Consider the following 18,791-nt stretch of genomic DNA (forward strand, 5'->3'; position numbering starts at 1 on the left):
CTTAGCAATTATCTTAGTTTAGTCTCCTATTTAGCGTTGTCCCGCCTTTATACAGGGTGGTTCATGAGACGTGAGCAGGACTAAGTCTACACAATTCAGTAAATGTAAAAGAATCGTTCACCACAATATTTAACTAAAACAATCACGCTTTTTTACTGTTGTTATATTTTTTGGTAAGGACAAATTTAATTATCTACAATCATCGATACCCTACTACATTTCATTAACAAAGATAAAACCTTTTTAACCGTTATGACAGCGCTTTGAGTAGGTATGAAGAAAATAAAATGTCACACATTGAGTGAGATACGATTATTCAAAAGTAACCAGACACCGATGACATTCAATTTGGCACTTGGTATTGGATAAAACAAAGAGGGTGACCATGAATGTCGTAAATAAATTAAAACCTTTTTTTTAAACAGTGTAAAATAAATTAAAGTTAAACTCACAAATACTGGTACGAAACAGTTGTTTATAACTTACTGTATGCGTAATCTTGATCCTGCCCACGTCTCCTGAATCACCCTGTATAAGTAAGTTCCTTTAGTGTCAAAGAAGTTATTGAAGCTTACGTGTGATTATGTTGACACCACGCGATGAAAATTGCCGTTGTTTGTTGCGTAAAAGACATCAACGCACTACAATAATGTGGATAACATCAGTCAGTCAGGCGAAACTGAACTCTGTTTCAACGAAATAAGGAGTAAAATACGTAAAAGTTCTGTTCATCGCTGGTAAACGTATTACTTTACGGTTTTGCACCTTAAGACGTTGTAATAGAGCGGAAACGTGTAAACAAACTTATTGTTAATCACACGCGCTATGTTTTGCTCTGCGGCGGTAGCACGGTCGCATTTTTATCGCTTGTCACCATGCCTGTCACGTTCTAACAACTATTTAAGTGCGAAAGAGACGGGCATAGTGACAGGCGATAAAAATGGAACCATGCTGCGCCCGCTGATCAGGCAGATCAGGAAAACCAGTGACATTGTTTTTTACCTTATGCTTTCTTTGTTGTTGGGTGATAATGATTTCTAAGAGAATGTCAAGTGTTTTTTCATCTAAAATGAGTAATTAATTTATAAGAGATATTATGAGAAAGAAAACCATTTCAGATGTCACGAAAAAGTGTGATTCCATAGATTACTCTGTTTAACACGCAATAACGTTTTATACTTAAAATGCAGAGCAGATGAGTAAGACATTTTAATAATATAGGTCACTTGACCTCCTCAGGCCCAGCAATATATTTAACAAAAAACCGACTTCAAAAAGGATGAAATAAAATATTATCCTTTTTGAAGTCTATGCGTTACCAACCGATATGTTTGAAGTCGGTGCCAAGTCAAGTAGTAACAATACCAGTCAAAAACGGGATTTATAGCCATAAAGCTGATTATTTTTTTGACTGGTATTGTTACTACTTGGCTTGGCACCGACTTCAAACATCAGTTGGTAACGCATAGACTTCAAAAAGGATAATATTTTATTTCCTCCTTTTTGAAGTCGGTTTTATTTTTTTTGTAAAAAGTTTTTATTTTTCCATTTTTAGTTTCCTATTTTCCTACCCTTAAGGTTGGATTTTTTTTCCAAATTTATATGGGACCAACTTCGGGGTATACCCTTTCCAATAAAAAAATAATTATCAAAATCGAACTACTCTGTAAAAAGTTATGCGTGGTCATACATAAAAAAAATATATATATACGCGTTGACTTGAGAACCTCCTCCGTTTTTTTCGTCGGTTAAAAAGTCCAAATCAAACCTAAATCGAATAGAGTTAATTTTGTTTTGATTTCAAATTGAACAAAACAAATGCAATTTTTTTTTGTTACAATTGAACATTATTTAAATTTCCTTTACTTAAACTTCCCTTACCATAGGAATCCTCTAGACGGAGTTTAGAGCAATTATTTCATGAAACCGATGCTGCCAAAAATACTGAGGTGCGGGGGACGAGGTGAGCGAATTGTGGCAGAGGGGGTAGCGTTACTATGCTCAGTCTAGAGGATGTCTTGTCTGTGCCTCGAACTAATAAGTACTATCGGTCCTACCGTGAGCTTGGAGGTTAAATAATGTAACCTACTTAGCTTACCGCCCAGAACAAGCTTTATTTCAAAGCTTACTAGCCCTCTATGTACTTCATACCTTTTGACCCGCTAGACCTAACTAGTTAGTATCGTATATGTTCTAGTTCCAGCTGATTTATCGGCTGTACCCTGTACCGGTTCTCGGTCGCTTTATGTCAGTAGTTGTCAACCTATTTTGTTGCTAATAGAATCCTTAAATTTTTATTGGCACCGACGGTATTAATAATTGTATTGTGTATAACATTATCGTATTCCGGACTGTTCTCGTTGCTGGTCTCTCGGGCTGAGGTCCATGAAATCCCGGTGTGCAAGAACAACTTAATGGACTAAATAAAAAATTACCAAGCCCTCCAGTGGCTGAAGCCGGAATCGAACCGGCGTCTTCAGCTTTAGAGTTCATCTAAGGCGCCTAATAGCCTAGCCTGTCAAAGATTGCATATACTTACTCGTGAATTTGGAAACTGGGGCCCAGTGGTCAGGGCGTTAGTCGCGTAAGCTGAAGATGCTAGTTCGATTCCGACGTCGGTCACTGATGGAGGGCTTGGAGTTTATATATAATCTATATACTTATAGAAGTGTGACTCATCATCATTTTGCCACGGCTCATAGGAGCCTGGGGTCCGCTTGGCAACTAATCCCAATAATTGGCGTGGGCACTAGTTTTTAAGAAAGCGACTGCCATCTGACCTTCCAACCCAGAGGGTAAACTAGGCCCGTATTGGGATTAGTCCGGTTTCCTCACGATGTTTCCTTCACCGAAAAGCGACTGGTAAATATCAAATGATATTTCGTACATAAGTTCCGAAAAACTCATTGGTACGAGCCGCGATTCGAACCCGCGACCTCCGTATTGCAAGTCGCACGCTCTTACCGCTAGGCCACCAGCGCTTCTATATAGAAGTGTAACTACTTAAAATTAATTTAGAGTACAGTCTATTTTATAAGGGATATAACTAATAAGAAGACTAAAAAATGTAAAAGGCGATTTCTCTTCTTCGTGCCCACTATCGAAATGACAGACCCCATGGGGTTCGCGAACCTCCGGTTGGCAACCAGTGCTCTACGTGATATTGTAGGCTCTATATACACTATAGAGCAGTAAATTGTGCCGCTGATGTAATCAAGTCCGCCAGCCGTATTCGAACTTCAAGATATTCACAAGAGACGACACTTACTAGATCCATTCTAGATACGTTATAGTTTAGATTTCAACTAGTTCTCTTTTGCAGCGCAATTCGGGCAACCAATGTCACTTTTACGATAGATCGTGTTAGATATCTATTAGATGTGGATTAGATCTCTAAGTTCAAGAGTATCTCCAGAATCGCGGAAATGTCAAATTTGACAAGTTAGATCTTAAACATATCGTTATCGTATCTTGGCGATGTCTAATAGATGCCTATTACAAAATCCGAATCGGGCCCCGCGAGTGCTCCATTTAGGCCGAGCTTGAGCGGACCTGTGTGCTTTCACAACGTTGCAACACGACCCGCGCTTGTATACTCATACCTATAAGTTATCGGTATAGAAGTATAGTTCTCAAATGCAAGGATATACAATAATTAGGCTTTACCTGTGTTCAGTACCTTATAATCCCTTTTACAAATACAAGTATTTATGCTTTATTTATATCATTACCTAAGTACATGCTTTTATTAATTATACTTACGAAAATTTTAGAAACTAATTCAACCACGGTATTTTTCGTTAAAAAAAGTTTTTTTTCATCAAACTTTATTACTGAATAAAAAATGTACAAAGGCGAACTTTATGCCAGAAGGCAATTCTACTCTCTACCAACCCTCAAGCCAAACAGAGGAGATCAAGCAGTATTTTATTTTATTTTTATATAGCCTATTTCGTGTCCCACTGTTGGGTAAAGGCCTCCAGTAATAGGCGGAAAATATTTACAATGTAATTAATTTACCAAAATCGTTCAGCAGAGTTACAATGCTGGAATACACGACACAAACAAACATACTCACATTCAGACACATACATACGACTGCTAAAACAATAACCCATCCCGCACTCGGTTAAAAAATAACTATAATAATACTATAATGAACAAAGACAGTGTAAACATCAATTGACTCTATAAATAAACAACAAATCAAGCATCCGCTCACGCAAAACCAAATGTGCACAAGATCTAATGCATGCAAATGCATTTGGCTCGTGTCGCGCGTCGCGCGTGGCTTCACCACGAGATGCATTGACGTATAATATCTAAGGACGAGCTAATGGGGCACTAAAAATGGTACTAGTTCAGCGGTGCTACTCACGAATTCCAGCCAATCGTGCAGTCTAACGCCACTAGTTGCGACCAATAGCGCGCGTAATGCGAACTCGTCAACCAATCGCGCGCGTGATGCGAACTCATCAACCAATCGGGTTGTAGCGATTTCACACCGCTGGCCCACGTCTTGCCTCATTAATCATTATTATTGCCCGTAAAGCCGTCCCAGATGCTGTTTTTATTGCGTACCTCAAGCAAGCCATACTAAGTAAAAATTCTAACGATTTTATATTCATATGGAGCTCGAGGTCAGGTTATACTGGTGCGTTGAAGCGACACGTTTGACAAGTGTTATTGTTAGTAACCGAGAATTGTGCGGTCAACATGTTGGCCGCGGAAACTCTAGCTACATTGTGACTTGTGACATTGTGTGATTATTGTGAGGAGCTTGTGACTTGTGACATTGTGTGATTATTGTGAGGTGAGTCTGTGACTACGCACGAGCCTGAAGTGCCACTGGCAATTACGGTGGTGAGGTGGTACGATGGGAATGCGCGGAGAATGTGCATGTCAGCCAGATAATTTCATAATCGTCTTTGTTGCATGGTGATGTGAAGATTGTGAAGCGACTACAAATACTGCTAGAATATTTTGAAAATGTTTTTTTTTAACTCGTGCCTCTGACACCAGCCGTGAATTCATTTTTCCGATTGTGGCAAAGAAATGCAAGCGATGTATCTGTCACCGTAAAATTGTAAACACTCGTCATATTATAATCTCGCTAGTTACATTATAAACTGACGGTAGGGAGATTACAATCTAACCTAACCTAACCTACGTTAGATTATAAACTAACGGGTTCACAATCTTACGGTGTCATATCCACGTCGTATCCGCTTAAGAAATACAACGTGGATGCTTAGTGCTTATCTACATCACTTACATGCTCTTTAGCTTAGGTACATCACTTACATATCACACTCGCTTTGTATGAATGAAACATTTGCTCTTTTGATAAACTTTGTTGCCTTCATTCAGTGCCTATTAAGAGAGTCGATATTGTGTTTTTGACGTTGTAAGTATTATAGGATATTTGCGGTTCTCCATTCAACGTTAATCTTCACGATAGGTCTTGTTTTTGAGAAGACCTATCGTGAAGACTTACAAGTGGAAACCCTACTAGATAGTTGACTGCATTTCCTTGGTATATTAATGGGTAATAGACCAAGAAATCGCAGAAGTTAATAGTAAAACACTACATTTAATGTAGATTAGTTATGAGCGGGAACTCCTGCCAGGGCTCAGATGTAGCCAACTTGGCACCTGCCTTCTGCATACAAGACGCAGTACGCATCTGCTCATCCCTAGCGTTATTTGACCCCTGGATCCCTTAAAACTATGCGTAGCTAACATTCAGCCCTATATTGGTCGCGTATACCAAAAGTTGTAACCTTTGTGAACCGCAGCGGATCACTTTCCGTGGTATTTACAACTTAATGGCACCCGCTTCATTACTCCTGCTGCGTTAATTGTGTTACGCCACAGAATAGCAAAAAGTTGCAAGTAAAAATACTTTAAATGTGTGTTTAAAGCTTAAGGCTTAGGTATAGTCCTTAAAGATCCTTTTGACATCGTCGTAACAAAGACGGTGTACTTTTCACAATCTTTGGATCAGGATTTACCAGTCTCGTAAATTTTTCAACATAGATTTAGTTCATAAGTAATAAAATATTGTTGAAATATTAAAGGTAAATAGTTAAATACCTACCTAAGCTGGCTAGCTTAGCTTAGGTGGGAAGGAAGGCTTTCCTTCCCGCTACTTTTGATTCGGGGACTTAACGAATACTGTTCTTCTCTCTGTCTCCGTCTACGTCAACTTTCTAACTCCCTCAGTCATCATCCCTACAAATATGGCAGCGGCCTATTGATATTTTGATTTAAAAGCTCCCTTTAAAAGCCCCTTGGCCTATATGGTACAAAAACCGTCATCAGTGGCGGCATCAAGTTATAATATTTATTTTTTAATTAATAAATACAAATGGCTGCATTATTTTAGTTGAGGACAGTTACCTATTTGCGGCCAGCGCGCAAGCACGAGATTTATGATTATGATAATGGAAGCTTCGCGCGTGCGCGTTTTTGTGCGCAAGCCTAGGATGCGTTGTGCGTTAAAGGGCACACGAGACAGACATAATCAAACGCAATCATTTTATCTAGTTGATCTAGTGTAATAAGGCAGAGTTATTCGCACTGACCTTTTTTAAATACAGTTTCCTATATGACTGGTCGGCTTTGTCTTAACAGACTGTATGAATTAAATGATTAATTTATTTAAAAAAAGTAAAAAAATCCGATTTCTCATATTTTCCGGTCAAGAGTTTCAAATCTAAGATCCATCACGTAGGTACTTCTTTTCTGTCATAAAATTAACATCATCATATTTACTCCCTCAATTAAGCCGCGGAATGCGAAGAACTGTGAGAGGCGCGAGGTTATGAGTAATTGGTGCAGAGTGTGCGCGCCGTCATTATAGACACCTGGCCATGCATTCCATTGGCTGTGCGATCAAAAGTTACATACCAAAAAACCAGCGTAAATGAGACCTCGAGAACCTTAATAAGTATACACGTCGTCAGGTGCATCTACACCGGCGCGCCTGAGCTTTCGATTGGCCTGTTCTCGGCAAGGTTTTGGGATATCCTATAACATTCCCCACCGAGCGGACAGAATACTTCTACTAAAGAGTGAAGACAATTCTATTTGTTCCGCGGGCAAAAACTATCTTGCGGGCACGCAAGTCCACTAGCTATGTGGCGGGCATACTATAATGCAATTGCAGTCGCTTTGTTACGCTACAAATACCATATATTTGACTTGGGTTGTTCAAATAAAGACTGCAATGTGACAGTCTTACGAACAAGTGTAGCTTACTATTTGATTGGTTTTGGATCATGCTATTAATAATCTTTATTAAGTACAATACCTATCATTAAAACGGCCTTGTCCATCGCCGGAAATGCCCAGGATGCCTCGCGTCTGTTCACGTTCACGATTTCTCGCATTTCTACAGAACAAAATGACTCAGTAGCGAATTCAAAAGAATGTGATTTTTGACTGCAGAGTTCTCACAGACATGAAGAGCTGCAATTAAATTTAATCATTTCTATTATTTTGTTTGAAAGCGGAAGATGCTAGGTAGGTACTACGATTGTATTGTGTACGAATGTACCTACTCAGCTAACGAGGACAATTTATATCTGAAATTCTTTGGCAACAAGTGTAATCATCCATTCTTTCCCGGTTATTTGCCGCGGAAACGACATAACTTAAGTTGTTTCCCATTCTTAACTAGTGTAAAATTCATAAAAAGTGTTTGGCCAAGAAATATTATTTGCATTTTGATACGTTTTAGTCTTCGAGGTTGTAGTGGATCATTGCATACTTACCTACCTTATTTTTACTGAGCTTCATAGCTGACAGGCACATAGCCTAGTGTTGTATTGTATACGCTTGTTGAGTTTTTGTAATGGTAACTATTTGTACACAAGTGCTTGACAAACTTTTTGCTGAGAAGTGGTTGCAGGTCACCTCATGGGGTGACCTCTTTTTGCCAAATTTGGTGACGCGCATCAGATCGTGAATGGAGATGTGTAGTTTTGGATGAAAGTGGCCGGAGAGAGGCCGCGGCCAAGAACCTCTGTCCTTCGATCGCGGGGGCTATAATAAAAAGGTTTTTGACGCTATTCAAGGTACCATTTCAAGTTGCTTGGGACTTTGATACGTATTTCACAAGGTCCACGTTCGATTGGCGTTGCAGTGCTGCGCTCGCGCGACCGGTTGTCCGTTCTCCCCCCTCGCCTTTATGCCCTGGGCCCCCTCAAGCCCTCCGTAATAAGATCAGGTGAATTCCACGTTCGAAATCGTAAACTTAACATTGCAAGTGTTTTTTTTACTAATAGCCGATATCCTCACAACTCGGTTGGTGTTGTTGGGACGCGAACGGGCCGAAGAATGTGGAAACACCTGTTGCAACTAGTTGTAGACATTACTACAAGCTCCATGCAAACTGGTTTTTTGAAGTTTCCCATGAAAGGCCTAACGGTTCCTCTTGGATCTAGAGTTATTTGACTTCGAGAGAGGATCATCATATCATATCAAGATTTTCAAGTGTTATTATGATAGTGAGCATAGAGCATAGTGACGTTTACATTTATAAATAGTAGTGATGATATTATGTTTTTTATTTATAAATACACCCCGTTATCTAATGCTCAGTTTGGGGGCAATAAGTGATGGGGCAGTTGCGATAGTCAATATCGATAAAAAATTAAGTTGATTTACTCACTTAATAACATATAAATAGATCTGATTCATACTTAACAGAGCTCTGCTATAGTGTTTTTTTAAAAATTGTTATGAAATAAAAAACTTTTATTTATTTTTTATTTGTTATACGTTTCATAATAAATTAACAATATTTTTTCCATATTGCATGACGTCAAACTTCGTCGCCTGCTTGTGAAAATCCATTTAAAAAATGAAAATGATTTTTCGACCTCGACAGATGTAACTGGCAAAAACTGTAGTTTTTTCATTTTTGTAATGCTCTATGCAACTTTTGTTTACAACGCTGTTATCAATTTGAACTTCCTTATTTTCTAACAAGTAATTTATAATATTTACAGATTTAAAGCCCGGATTTTTATTTAATATGTTTGTTAATTTTGCATGTATCAGTTTCTCTTTATGGTGCTGCCTCACTAATGAAATTTTATCTTCAATATCATGCACAATAGACAATGACTGTTTTAACGACAACTTGGGATCTTCTAATTTTGTAATGCCTATGGATACAATTGTGAAATGGGTGTGTATAATCGACTAATAATGTGAAGCAACATCACTATTTGCCCCCAAACTGAGCATTAGATAACGGGGTGTATTTATAAATGTAGTGTACCGTAAAATGGGGTGAGTAGGGTTCGCGGGGAGAGTTGGGTTATGAATGGGGAGAGAAGGGATGAAAGGGGGGTGAGATGGGATTTTAAAGCTACTGCTACAAAAATAATGTAGGTATTCCAATTTAAAATGGAGCTATAGATATACTCATAATAAAAAAAATCGATCCAACAATCTTCCAAAATCACCTTTGTATGAAAACCCAACTCATCCCAAATACGAGGGACTACGGTGTGAGGTGGGTTTTCCTGTTTATCGTCAAAGTTATAAAATGGAACTACCCAAAATAAAATAAAAACTAAAATACAAACGTCCGGAACACTTATTACATACACCATTCAGTTTTCATATGTAAAAATAAAACGTTATCGAGGTTTGAATGTCAGTTTTGCGCCTACTCACCCCATTTTACGGTAGGTATGTTTTTGAGGCTTAGTAAATTCAATGATGTATGCAAACGAATTCCCACTGGACCTGTGTGAGAGTGTAATTTTCCTATCTATGGAAGGATGTATCTATATGCCTATCGGTTGTTGATATTAAACTAATCTTCGGCAACATGTCTATACGTATACCTACCTATCAAACAATCGTGAACTCCGGATCTGGAAGTCTTTCTGATTTAGAAGAAGACGTAGTAATTACTAACCTACTATTGCAGTGTTTCTTATACAACAACAAAAATAACACTCTCTCACTGCCCCATTTGGATTTAGTAACCCGTATAGGTATTATTGGTCAGTACTGCACAAACACTTAAAAAACCATCACTTCTGTAGCCGAATAATGAGCTAGTGTCGTCAAGTTCCCGGTATTGGCATGCGCGCGGCGTGGCGGTCATTTCCCGCTGTTGTTTTTGTCGACATCGGCGCACTTTCATTGCGACTCGCGATGCACTTAAGATATCGTGTTCCTGTTCCACGAGCTAAAAACTGTATCACTTACCTAGAACTAGATTTTAATTCACGACTTGTTTGATGGTGAGGATATGAATACCTAGGTTAGATCTTCACGTTGCGTTAATAAGTTAATACATGTTTTTAAAATTGTGCTACGCTGCTCCGGATCTAACATGCATGATATGATTGATATGTACATACCGCTATATTTTCGACAGAGAAAAACTATTCGAAGGAAACGTCTACAATTCACATTTGCCATTGTGCATCGTGCATCGTCCGCAATTCGCACTTTCTCTTTAATTCTTCTAAGGATTTTCCTTCATTCTTGGATCCATATAAGAACACAAAATACTTAACATAGGTACCTAAGATGTTGCCTGACGCTGTGATTGTTGTTTGCATGGACACACCTCATTCGGTTCTCGTATGCTATTTTATTTTTACTATCATTTTCTTTATTAATGAATGTTTTAATTAGGTATACAGGATTTTGACTCTTGGAGACCCTAATACATCTCTAAGGATAATTTGATTAACTACTATATATTGTAATCTTTTAGTTATGATGACACTTAGAGACATTTACATCTCTAAATAATTTTAGATTATAGTTTTTGTATCTTTGTGTTTTTTTTTTCAATACTATTGTTATTGCGTTTTTTGTAATTCGACATTTAGAGACTTTATACATCTCTATGTTAGTTTGATTTGATATTTACGGCTTAGTTGTATTTTATAATTGTTGATGTGTTTTTTTTGCTGTGTATGTAAATTCCATATTGACGTGTAAAAGTGCCCCTGTGGCCTATTTGGTGAATAAATGTTGATATTTGATATTTGCAGACGCGTCGTCATCGAACGAGGCGGTCCACCTGCAGCGGCGGCTGCTGAGCCTCAGCTCCGAGCTGGTGACGCTGCGGAACCACCTCCACGTGGGCGCCAACGCCCCGCAGACAGGTAACATGGATCTGTAACATGATGCTGTTCGTGTTAGAGGCTACAAATCCTTTGTTCACTTAAAACTTGGTTGATACATTTTTTGATCTATACTGATTGTCACCAATTTCCGATTCCGAATTCCCACGGGACAACGGATAAAATAAGCTAAATGATCTGCAGTGACAGAGTTTATTTACCTAAAACTCCTAGAAGATAATGGGATGCGCGTTAAACAGGGGTATACTAAATGGCGAATAATTATATCCTACCTGACCTGTTTTTAATACGCCTTGCATATGGAAATGTCTGTTTATTAATACACGGGCTACGTACTAGAAGGGAAGTAAGAGATCTTATTGACCGACTATCTGTTTACCAGTCCTTATGCCGGCTGTACACTCTCGGCGAGACACCCCGAGACAGACCGAGAACGAGAGTGTACATGATGCTCTCGCCTTATCTCGCCCGCTCGGGTCTCGCCTCAGTGTGTCTCGGTCGCGTGTCGGTTTTTTGCGGCCGAGTCAAAGGATCTCGTTCGCTCTCGGGAGGCAAACGAGACCAAGCATGTACATTAGTTGCCCGCTAACTAAAAGAGCAACGGCAGCAGCAGTTTCTAGGTCCATCGTAGCCGATATCCGCTGTTCAAATGACGCAACGAGAGTGTACATGGTGTGCTCTCGTCGAGGACTTCTCCCCCGAGAGGTCTCGGCCGAGAGTGTATAGCCGGCATTAGAGGATTCACCTTTCATTTTCGGAGATTTCAACTGACATATAGATGATGAACAGCTACAGGTGGAGCCAGCGCCGCGCCTACCAAGCCTGGCACGCCGCAGCCAGCCGTCCCGCCGCGCGCGCCGCACCTGCTGCCGCCGCCGGCGCCGCCCGTGCCGCTCGCAGCGCCGCCACAACTCCCCACTCACCCACCCGCTCCACCAGGTAATGATGATGAACAGCTATTGGTAGAGTTACCGTAAAATCCGACAAGCCGCAGCGAGAGAAAGCTTAGCATTGACATTGCAATGCAACGAAAACTAGAAACGATAAATGTATTAAGTAATACTTAAGTAGTACTTTATTATGTAAATATAAAAATATGTCAATGACGTTCAGTAACTTAAGGCTGCGGCAGAACCAGACTAATAAGATATCGACAATCTGTATAGAACAAGATAAGAAATCCAGAAACAATTTAGGTAGTTAGGTACCTACCTACTTACTTAACGCTCCTTGAAAATAATAAAAAGTGAAAATGGCTAGAAAAGTTGGACAAGTTAGGAAAATCCAAAAGGATCCAAAAAGCTAACTTCGTTAATCATTCCTGTTATATCATAACAACGTATTGTGTTACAGAGAGCAGATGGCGTGGAGGCGCAGCGCCGCCGGCGCCCGTGGCGCCCGCGCCGACGCCGACACCGACACCGCCCGGCGCGAGCGGCGCCACCGACGTCGACGACCTCATCCACCTGCGCGGCCCGCTTACGGAAGACGCTGTGGTGCGCGCGCTGCAAGCGCGGTTTTACCATAACAAGTTCTACGTAAGCTTTTCGTGGTTTCTATTTTTGGTATAGTTGTCACATGGACAGATATAATCTCCCTTTTAACCCCTCTGACCTGTTAACCTGTAGGCTGTAGGCTGTACTTGAGAAAATCTACACATCGTAGTCAAAGCCGTGTAGTCATATTCATTTATTTGATAGAATAAAAACGTGGCGTACATATATGTGTTATGTGGCATCAGGGTAACGGACAAACTAAGTGACTCTCTCAATAATAATATTTATGAATATCACTAGACTCACTAGAGGCGTTGGTTTGTATTCCTATTATTTATTAGTAATGGGACGCGGACTGATGTCCGATGATTTGAGACACTAAAATAATTTTACTGTGAGGGAAGCAAATGGAGCCCATTATTTTTTTTTATCGTCCCAAACAGAGCGCTTATTTGAAACCAATATTCTCACATTTCTCACCATCACTGCCCGGCTGTGACCGATGCATTCTAAAACAGCTTAAGTCCAGAACCGTTATCAGGGCATAAGCCCTTTGTCTGTCTGGTTGGTGGGGACCGTTTTTTGTGCTACCTGTCGCGGCGCCGGGGCAGGTAACACTACCTGCGCATTGTCACGGGATGCTTTACATTTTATAAGTGTATATTTGCTACTACTTAATGCGCGAGTAACGAGACCATTGATACGGCTTTCATTGGGTTTTATGTTTTATTATCGTATGGGCTCCTAGGAGTGATGTAGGATACAATCACTTTCTGAGAAAATTAAATATAAAATGAAAAAGTACACTTATGGGTGGGGATATGTGCCATCTCTAATTTGACTACGAAAATCCAGATTTAGTTGTATAGATTCTTTACACAGGATAATTTCTGCTTTCTCTGGTCTCAATACGACTATTTCACCTCAGATACAACAGGAAAATCAGAAAATCCTTCATATTGCTTTAAAGAATGGAGAGAGTAAAGCTATTTTTGGTATGTCTTTAAGTTGTAATATTTTATGATGATGGGTGATAAACTAGGAAGTTGAGGATTTCCTTAAATATGTCTTTATTATTTAGAATAACTTCCAAAAATAACAGTAGATATCTGTTCCATTTCCAGACGTGGATTGGTCCCATCTTAGTGGCGTTGAACGGGTACACGGACGGCAGCAACGCGCTGACGTTATCGGCTGCTCGGGCACAGCGTCCAGAGCTAGCACGGCTTGTGCATGATGCCGTGAGACATCAGGCCGATACCGGTTACCCGCAGGCCATCATACTCTCAGGTACGTTGTACACGGATGGCAGCAACGCGCTGATGTTATATGGGATCAGTCATACTCTCAATTACCATCATCAGTCCTACAACAGTGCTAGGTCTACAGGCTGATCACTGCTCGACAACCAATGCAACCGATTCATTGAGTGAGTGTTGGTGGTGCTTAAATATGACACTTTGCTTATATTTCCCTCGGTGTTTTACTTATGTAATCTTTATCTGGTGTGTGACAGTGCTCTCAATTTCACAAACAATTTTTGACATTTGAGTATCCTTTAACGTATCCATTGTCCGAAGCTCCACAGTTGTACCACTTGCACCTATGCGAAGGCTACTTCTGTATCTAATCATAAATGTATAAAGTAATAGGTGACAATGCTTATGCTGTTTCAATTACAGGCGTGTCGGGATCGGGCAAGACCTACGCGTCGATGGTGCTGCTACGGCGGTTATTCGATGTTGCCGGCGGAGGGCCCGAGACCGACGCCTTCAAGCATCTGGCGGCCGCCTTCACCGTGCTGCGGTCTTTGGGCGCTGCTGCTACTGCTGCCAACTCGCATTCTTCGCGTATTGTAAGTTATAAACTCTTCTGGTAATCCACTTAAAATACCTAGTTCCAACGCAAAGTGCACATGCAACAAATTGAAACAAAATCCTGTGAGTGTTTTTCGTGCTCATTTTTATTTGATACAAATTATACGTTTGCTGTAAACTGTCGTTCTTTTTCTCAGGGCCACTTCATCGAGGTACAAGTGACGGATGGCGCGTTGTACCGCACCAAGATCCACTGCTACTTCCTCGACCAAACGCGCGTCGTTCGCCCGCCGCCCGGAGAGCGCAACTACCACATCTTTTACCAGCTGTTAGCCGGACTCAGCGCCGAAGAGCGCACTGCGTTGAGACTCGAAGGTTACGCGCCGCAGGATTTGCGGTACCTTGCTTCGCCAGCTCCACGACGACCGGATCCTGATGACGCACCACGTTTCCTCGCCTGGAAGACCTGCCTCGGAATCCTCGGCATTCCTTTCTCAGACGTTGTTCGAGTGTTGGCTGCGGTCCTACTGCTAGGGAACGTGCAGTTTGCGGACGGCGCGGAGGGTGCCGAAACGGCCGGTGACGCCGAGCTTCAAGCAGCGGCAGCTTTGCTTGGAGTCGCAGCACCAGCTCTGCTACGTGGATTGACGACGCGAGCTGCAGCACGGGGCCGTGCTGCCGCCCGTGCGCCTGCCACAGCAGCTGCAGCAGCCGCAGCACGTGACGCCCTCGCCAAAGCCCTTTACTGCCGCACAGTCGCAACTATCGTCAGGCGCGCCAACTCACTAAAACGCCTCGGTTCGACATTAGGCACACTGTCCTCGGACTCAAACGAATCGGTGCACAACCAGGACGCGGCATCGCGTCGTGCGTCGACAAACGGAGGGCGCGGCCGCGCCGGAGCCAAGTCCATGGCGGTGCTTAACGATGCTGTGCGCCACGCCACTGACGGCTTCGTGGGAATCCTTGACATGTTCGGCTTTGAAGACGCGGCTCCATCGCGACTAGAACACCTGTGTGCCAATCTGTGCGCAGAAACCATGCAGCACTTCTATAACACACATGTTTTTAAATCGTCGGCGGAATCGTGTCGAGAAGAAGAGGTGGGCGCGGTGGCGTTAGAAGTAGATTACGTGGACAATGTACCGTGCATCGATCTGGTATCATCACTTCGTGGTGGACTTCTGGCGGCACTGGACGCTGAATGTGCAGCGCGGGGGTCACCGGAGCAATACGTGGCGCGAGTGCGAGCAGCTCATCGTGGCCACCCGCGCCTCGCTGAGCCCCGGCAGGCAGGCGCAGCTGCCGCACGCCGGTTCGCTGTGCGACACTACGCTGGAGAAGTTACTTACGACGCCAGCGAATTCTTAGATGCTAACCGTGATGCTGTACCCGATGATTTGTTGGCAGCATTTGACACGCGCGCCTGTGAATTCGGATTCGCGACGCACTTGTTTGGGGCGGAGTTGAAGATGCTGGCAGCGGCGGGTGGGCCATCGGGTGGCGTGTTTCGAGCTTCACCGACGGCGGCGGCGGCGGACGGCGGCTCGACGTTGACGCAGGACTTCCACACGCGACTGGACAACTTGCTGCGTACGCTGGTGCACGCGCGTCCGCACTTCGTGCGTTGCTTACGCGCCAACCACGCCGAGGCGCCCATGCTCTTCGAGCGTCAAGCCGTTGCCAAACAGGTACCTACCTATATATATACCTACAACTTATTCTATCTTAGCTAGAAAATACATGCTTGTGCATGGTTTTGTACAGTGTTATTGTTTTGTTTTGAGCCTATTACAAAACTGTAGAAATGTACATTAAGTCCAATCGAATGAGCTTATTAGTTAACTAAATGGTGATTATTTACCATCCCTTCCTCTGCTACAATTTCAGGTGCGCGCTCTCCAAATCCTCGAGACAGCGCAACTAATGGCAAGCGGGTATCCGCACCGTATGCGTTTCCGCGCGTTCGGCGCCCGCTACCGCGCGCTATGGCGGCGCGGCGGCGGCGACACGCTGGAGCGCGACGCGCCGGGCGCGTGCGCCGCCGTGCTCCGGGCCGTGGCGGCCGCGGCGGCGCCGCCCGCGCCCGCGTCGCCGGCTGCGGTGCGGTGGGCTCTTGGGAAGCGGCACGTGTTCCTCAGCGAGGGGATGCGACAGGTAAAACTTGTTAGGCGTAAACATTTTATTGTATTGGAAACGTAACGATTTACCTGTTCCTGGAAAAACTGGTGGTTGGGGGCACCACTAAATAACGGCGCCAAGAAATGTTGACGACTTAACATTCGATAGTATACCTATGCATCTGACAAAACAGCAACTATTATCTTGACCTACCGTATATGATCATTTTGTTTAGGTACCTTGGTCTACGATTGACACCATACAATGAGTAGGTACATTGTATGAAAACACAGCAATATTTCTTTCTATAGCACAGGAACATAACCGCTACACGCAACAGTTGTTGGGGCGTCTAACGGAGACCGAGGCATTGAAACTGCAATCAGAAACAGTAACAACTAAAACGGATTCACACTCACAGTCATGTATTCGTATCCAGGTGCTCGAGCGCATGCGTCGCGCGCGCCGCCAAGCGGCAGCAGAATGCATCCAGGCGGCGTGGCGGCGACACCGCGCGCGCCGCGCCCCCGCCCCGCCCGCGCCGCCGCGTCCACGCCCCGCGCCCATCGCGGGCACTCCGCCGCCGGAGCCGACGGAGAAGTGCGACCCACACCTCGTGTCGCGAACCTGCTCGCTGTTTGGGCTAGATCTGGTAAGTGGAGTTTGGAACACGGAAGTCATAATCAACAAACATAAACAAATTGATAGTACCTACTGTCTACTGACAAAATATATTTAAACAGGAGCGGCCACCGCCATTACCACCATCGCGAGCGTACACCGTCGCGGGCGGCGTGAAGCTGGGCTACCCGCAACAACGTGCCGTGCTGTGCGAGTGGAACGAGAGCGACGCGGCGGGCGCGTTGCGGCTGCGGCCCGGCGACGTCGTGATCGCTGTCGGCGCCGCGCGCCGTGGACATGTGCACGTTCAGGTATGTAACAGGTACGCCTAGCGTATACACATACGCTACGCGTACGTCCCCAGTACTGCGGTGAGCAGTAGTTACAGAACTCATCTGATTCTGGGGATCTGATATTTATAGCTGAACAAGATTTAATGGCTACATATCTATTTGAATTGATTTCCAAACGGTATGCAGTACAATTTAAATAGTAATACGTTTTGGTTTACTAATACCTACTTGAAAGTTGATTTATAAACCCAATTGTATTTCATTAAATAATTTGGAATTATTCCAAGAATGTACTATCATGATAGAGAGTTGTTGGAATTGGAACATTGCTGTTTCTAGACTAACCCGAGAACCACGGAATGCACTCTCGACAGTTTCGACATTAACGCCGACCGCCATACATTGGTTAAAAGTGTTAAAACATATTAGGTATGGCGTTCGACGTAAGGTCGAACTTCCAAGCTAGGAGCGTGCGTTTCGCGGCCGAGGCATAATGACTCTAATCTGGTTTGATTATAGGTTGGTACCCGAACGGTGGCCGTCCCGCACCGCGTGCTGGCCCCGCCGCGCGCGCCGCCGCCGCGCCTGCAGCCGCCGCCGCCCGCGCCGCCGCCGCCGCAACCCGCCTCTGCCTAACGCTACGTCTTACGTAGGAGAACAACGCGCGAACGCCGCGCCGCTTCACTCACGTACGAGTAGGACACACCTATACGTATCAACGGTTTGTTTCATCCTCGCCGCGCCGCGCCGCGTTCGCGCGTTGTCCGCCTACGTAAGCCGTAGCGTAACATCGACAACTATCCATGTCCAACATCCAAATAGCCTATATGATGTTGTCTGCGAGGTGAAATGTCTATTTAGGATTTTAATTTTATTAATTATTTGTCGCCGTGGACCCCGTGGTCTCGGAGAAAGACGCGTACCTACGGACCTAGAAGTTACTCGAAAAGTCGGAGGTAATTTTATATTGCAAAAGCGATGAAGATGCAGGTATCGTAACTTCAATAATGATTTGGATTTACTGGACTAGACATTTTAGGTAGGTACTTAATTTGTCTAGTCCTAATTAGTCCCTATAATTGACTATAATTTATATTTTTATAACCTGTTGAATGTTTTTGAAGGAAATATAATCGAATCCAGCTCATTTACGGCAAAACTTATTTGAAAGTAAATAAAAAAATATATAAGATTGTACCTAAATTGCATTTAGCCTCGCAGGCAAAAAAATTGTAGGCATAGGCTTGAGAGAAGGGTAAATACTTTTTTTTTGCTCCGTAGAGATGCGAGTGAACGTGGAGTGAACTGATCATA

At 43.1% G+C, this 18,791-nt stretch overlaps 1 protein-coding gene across 1 annotated transcript in view; it reads left to right on the forward strand.

Annotated features, from left to right (window-relative positions):
- The window catches only part of LOC134652336 (unconventional myosin-IXa), a 47,277-nt gene extending 29,164 nt beyond the window's left edge, over nt 1–18,113 (forward strand). Inside the window, exons 4-13 of the mRNA XM_063507507.1 lie at nt 11,037–11,150; nt 11,919–12,068; nt 12,483–12,667; nt 13,750–13,915; nt 14,308–14,480; nt 14,640–16,133; nt 16,333–16,599; nt 17,003–17,215; nt 17,307–17,495; nt 17,997–18,113. Of these exons, the coding sequence (XP_063363577.1) occupies nt 11,037–11,150; nt 11,919–12,068; nt 12,483–12,667; nt 13,750–13,915; nt 14,308–14,480; nt 14,640–16,133; nt 16,333–16,599; nt 17,003–17,215; nt 17,307–17,495; nt 17,997–18,113 (3,068 nt within the window). The remainder of the gene's footprint in view (nt 1–11,036; nt 11,151–11,918; nt 12,069–12,482; nt 12,668–13,749; nt 13,916–14,307; nt 14,481–14,639; nt 16,134–16,332; nt 16,600–17,002; nt 17,216–17,306; nt 17,496–17,996) is intronic.
- The last annotated feature ends 678 nt before the right edge of the window (nt 18,114–18,791 follow it).

This window comes from Cydia amplana, chromosome 11, assembly GCF_948474715.1.
Source record: "Cydia amplana chromosome 11, ilCydAmpl1.1, whole genome shotgun sequence".
Lineage (NCBI taxonomy): Eukaryota > Metazoa > Arthropoda > Insecta > Lepidoptera > Tortricidae > Cydia > Cydia amplana.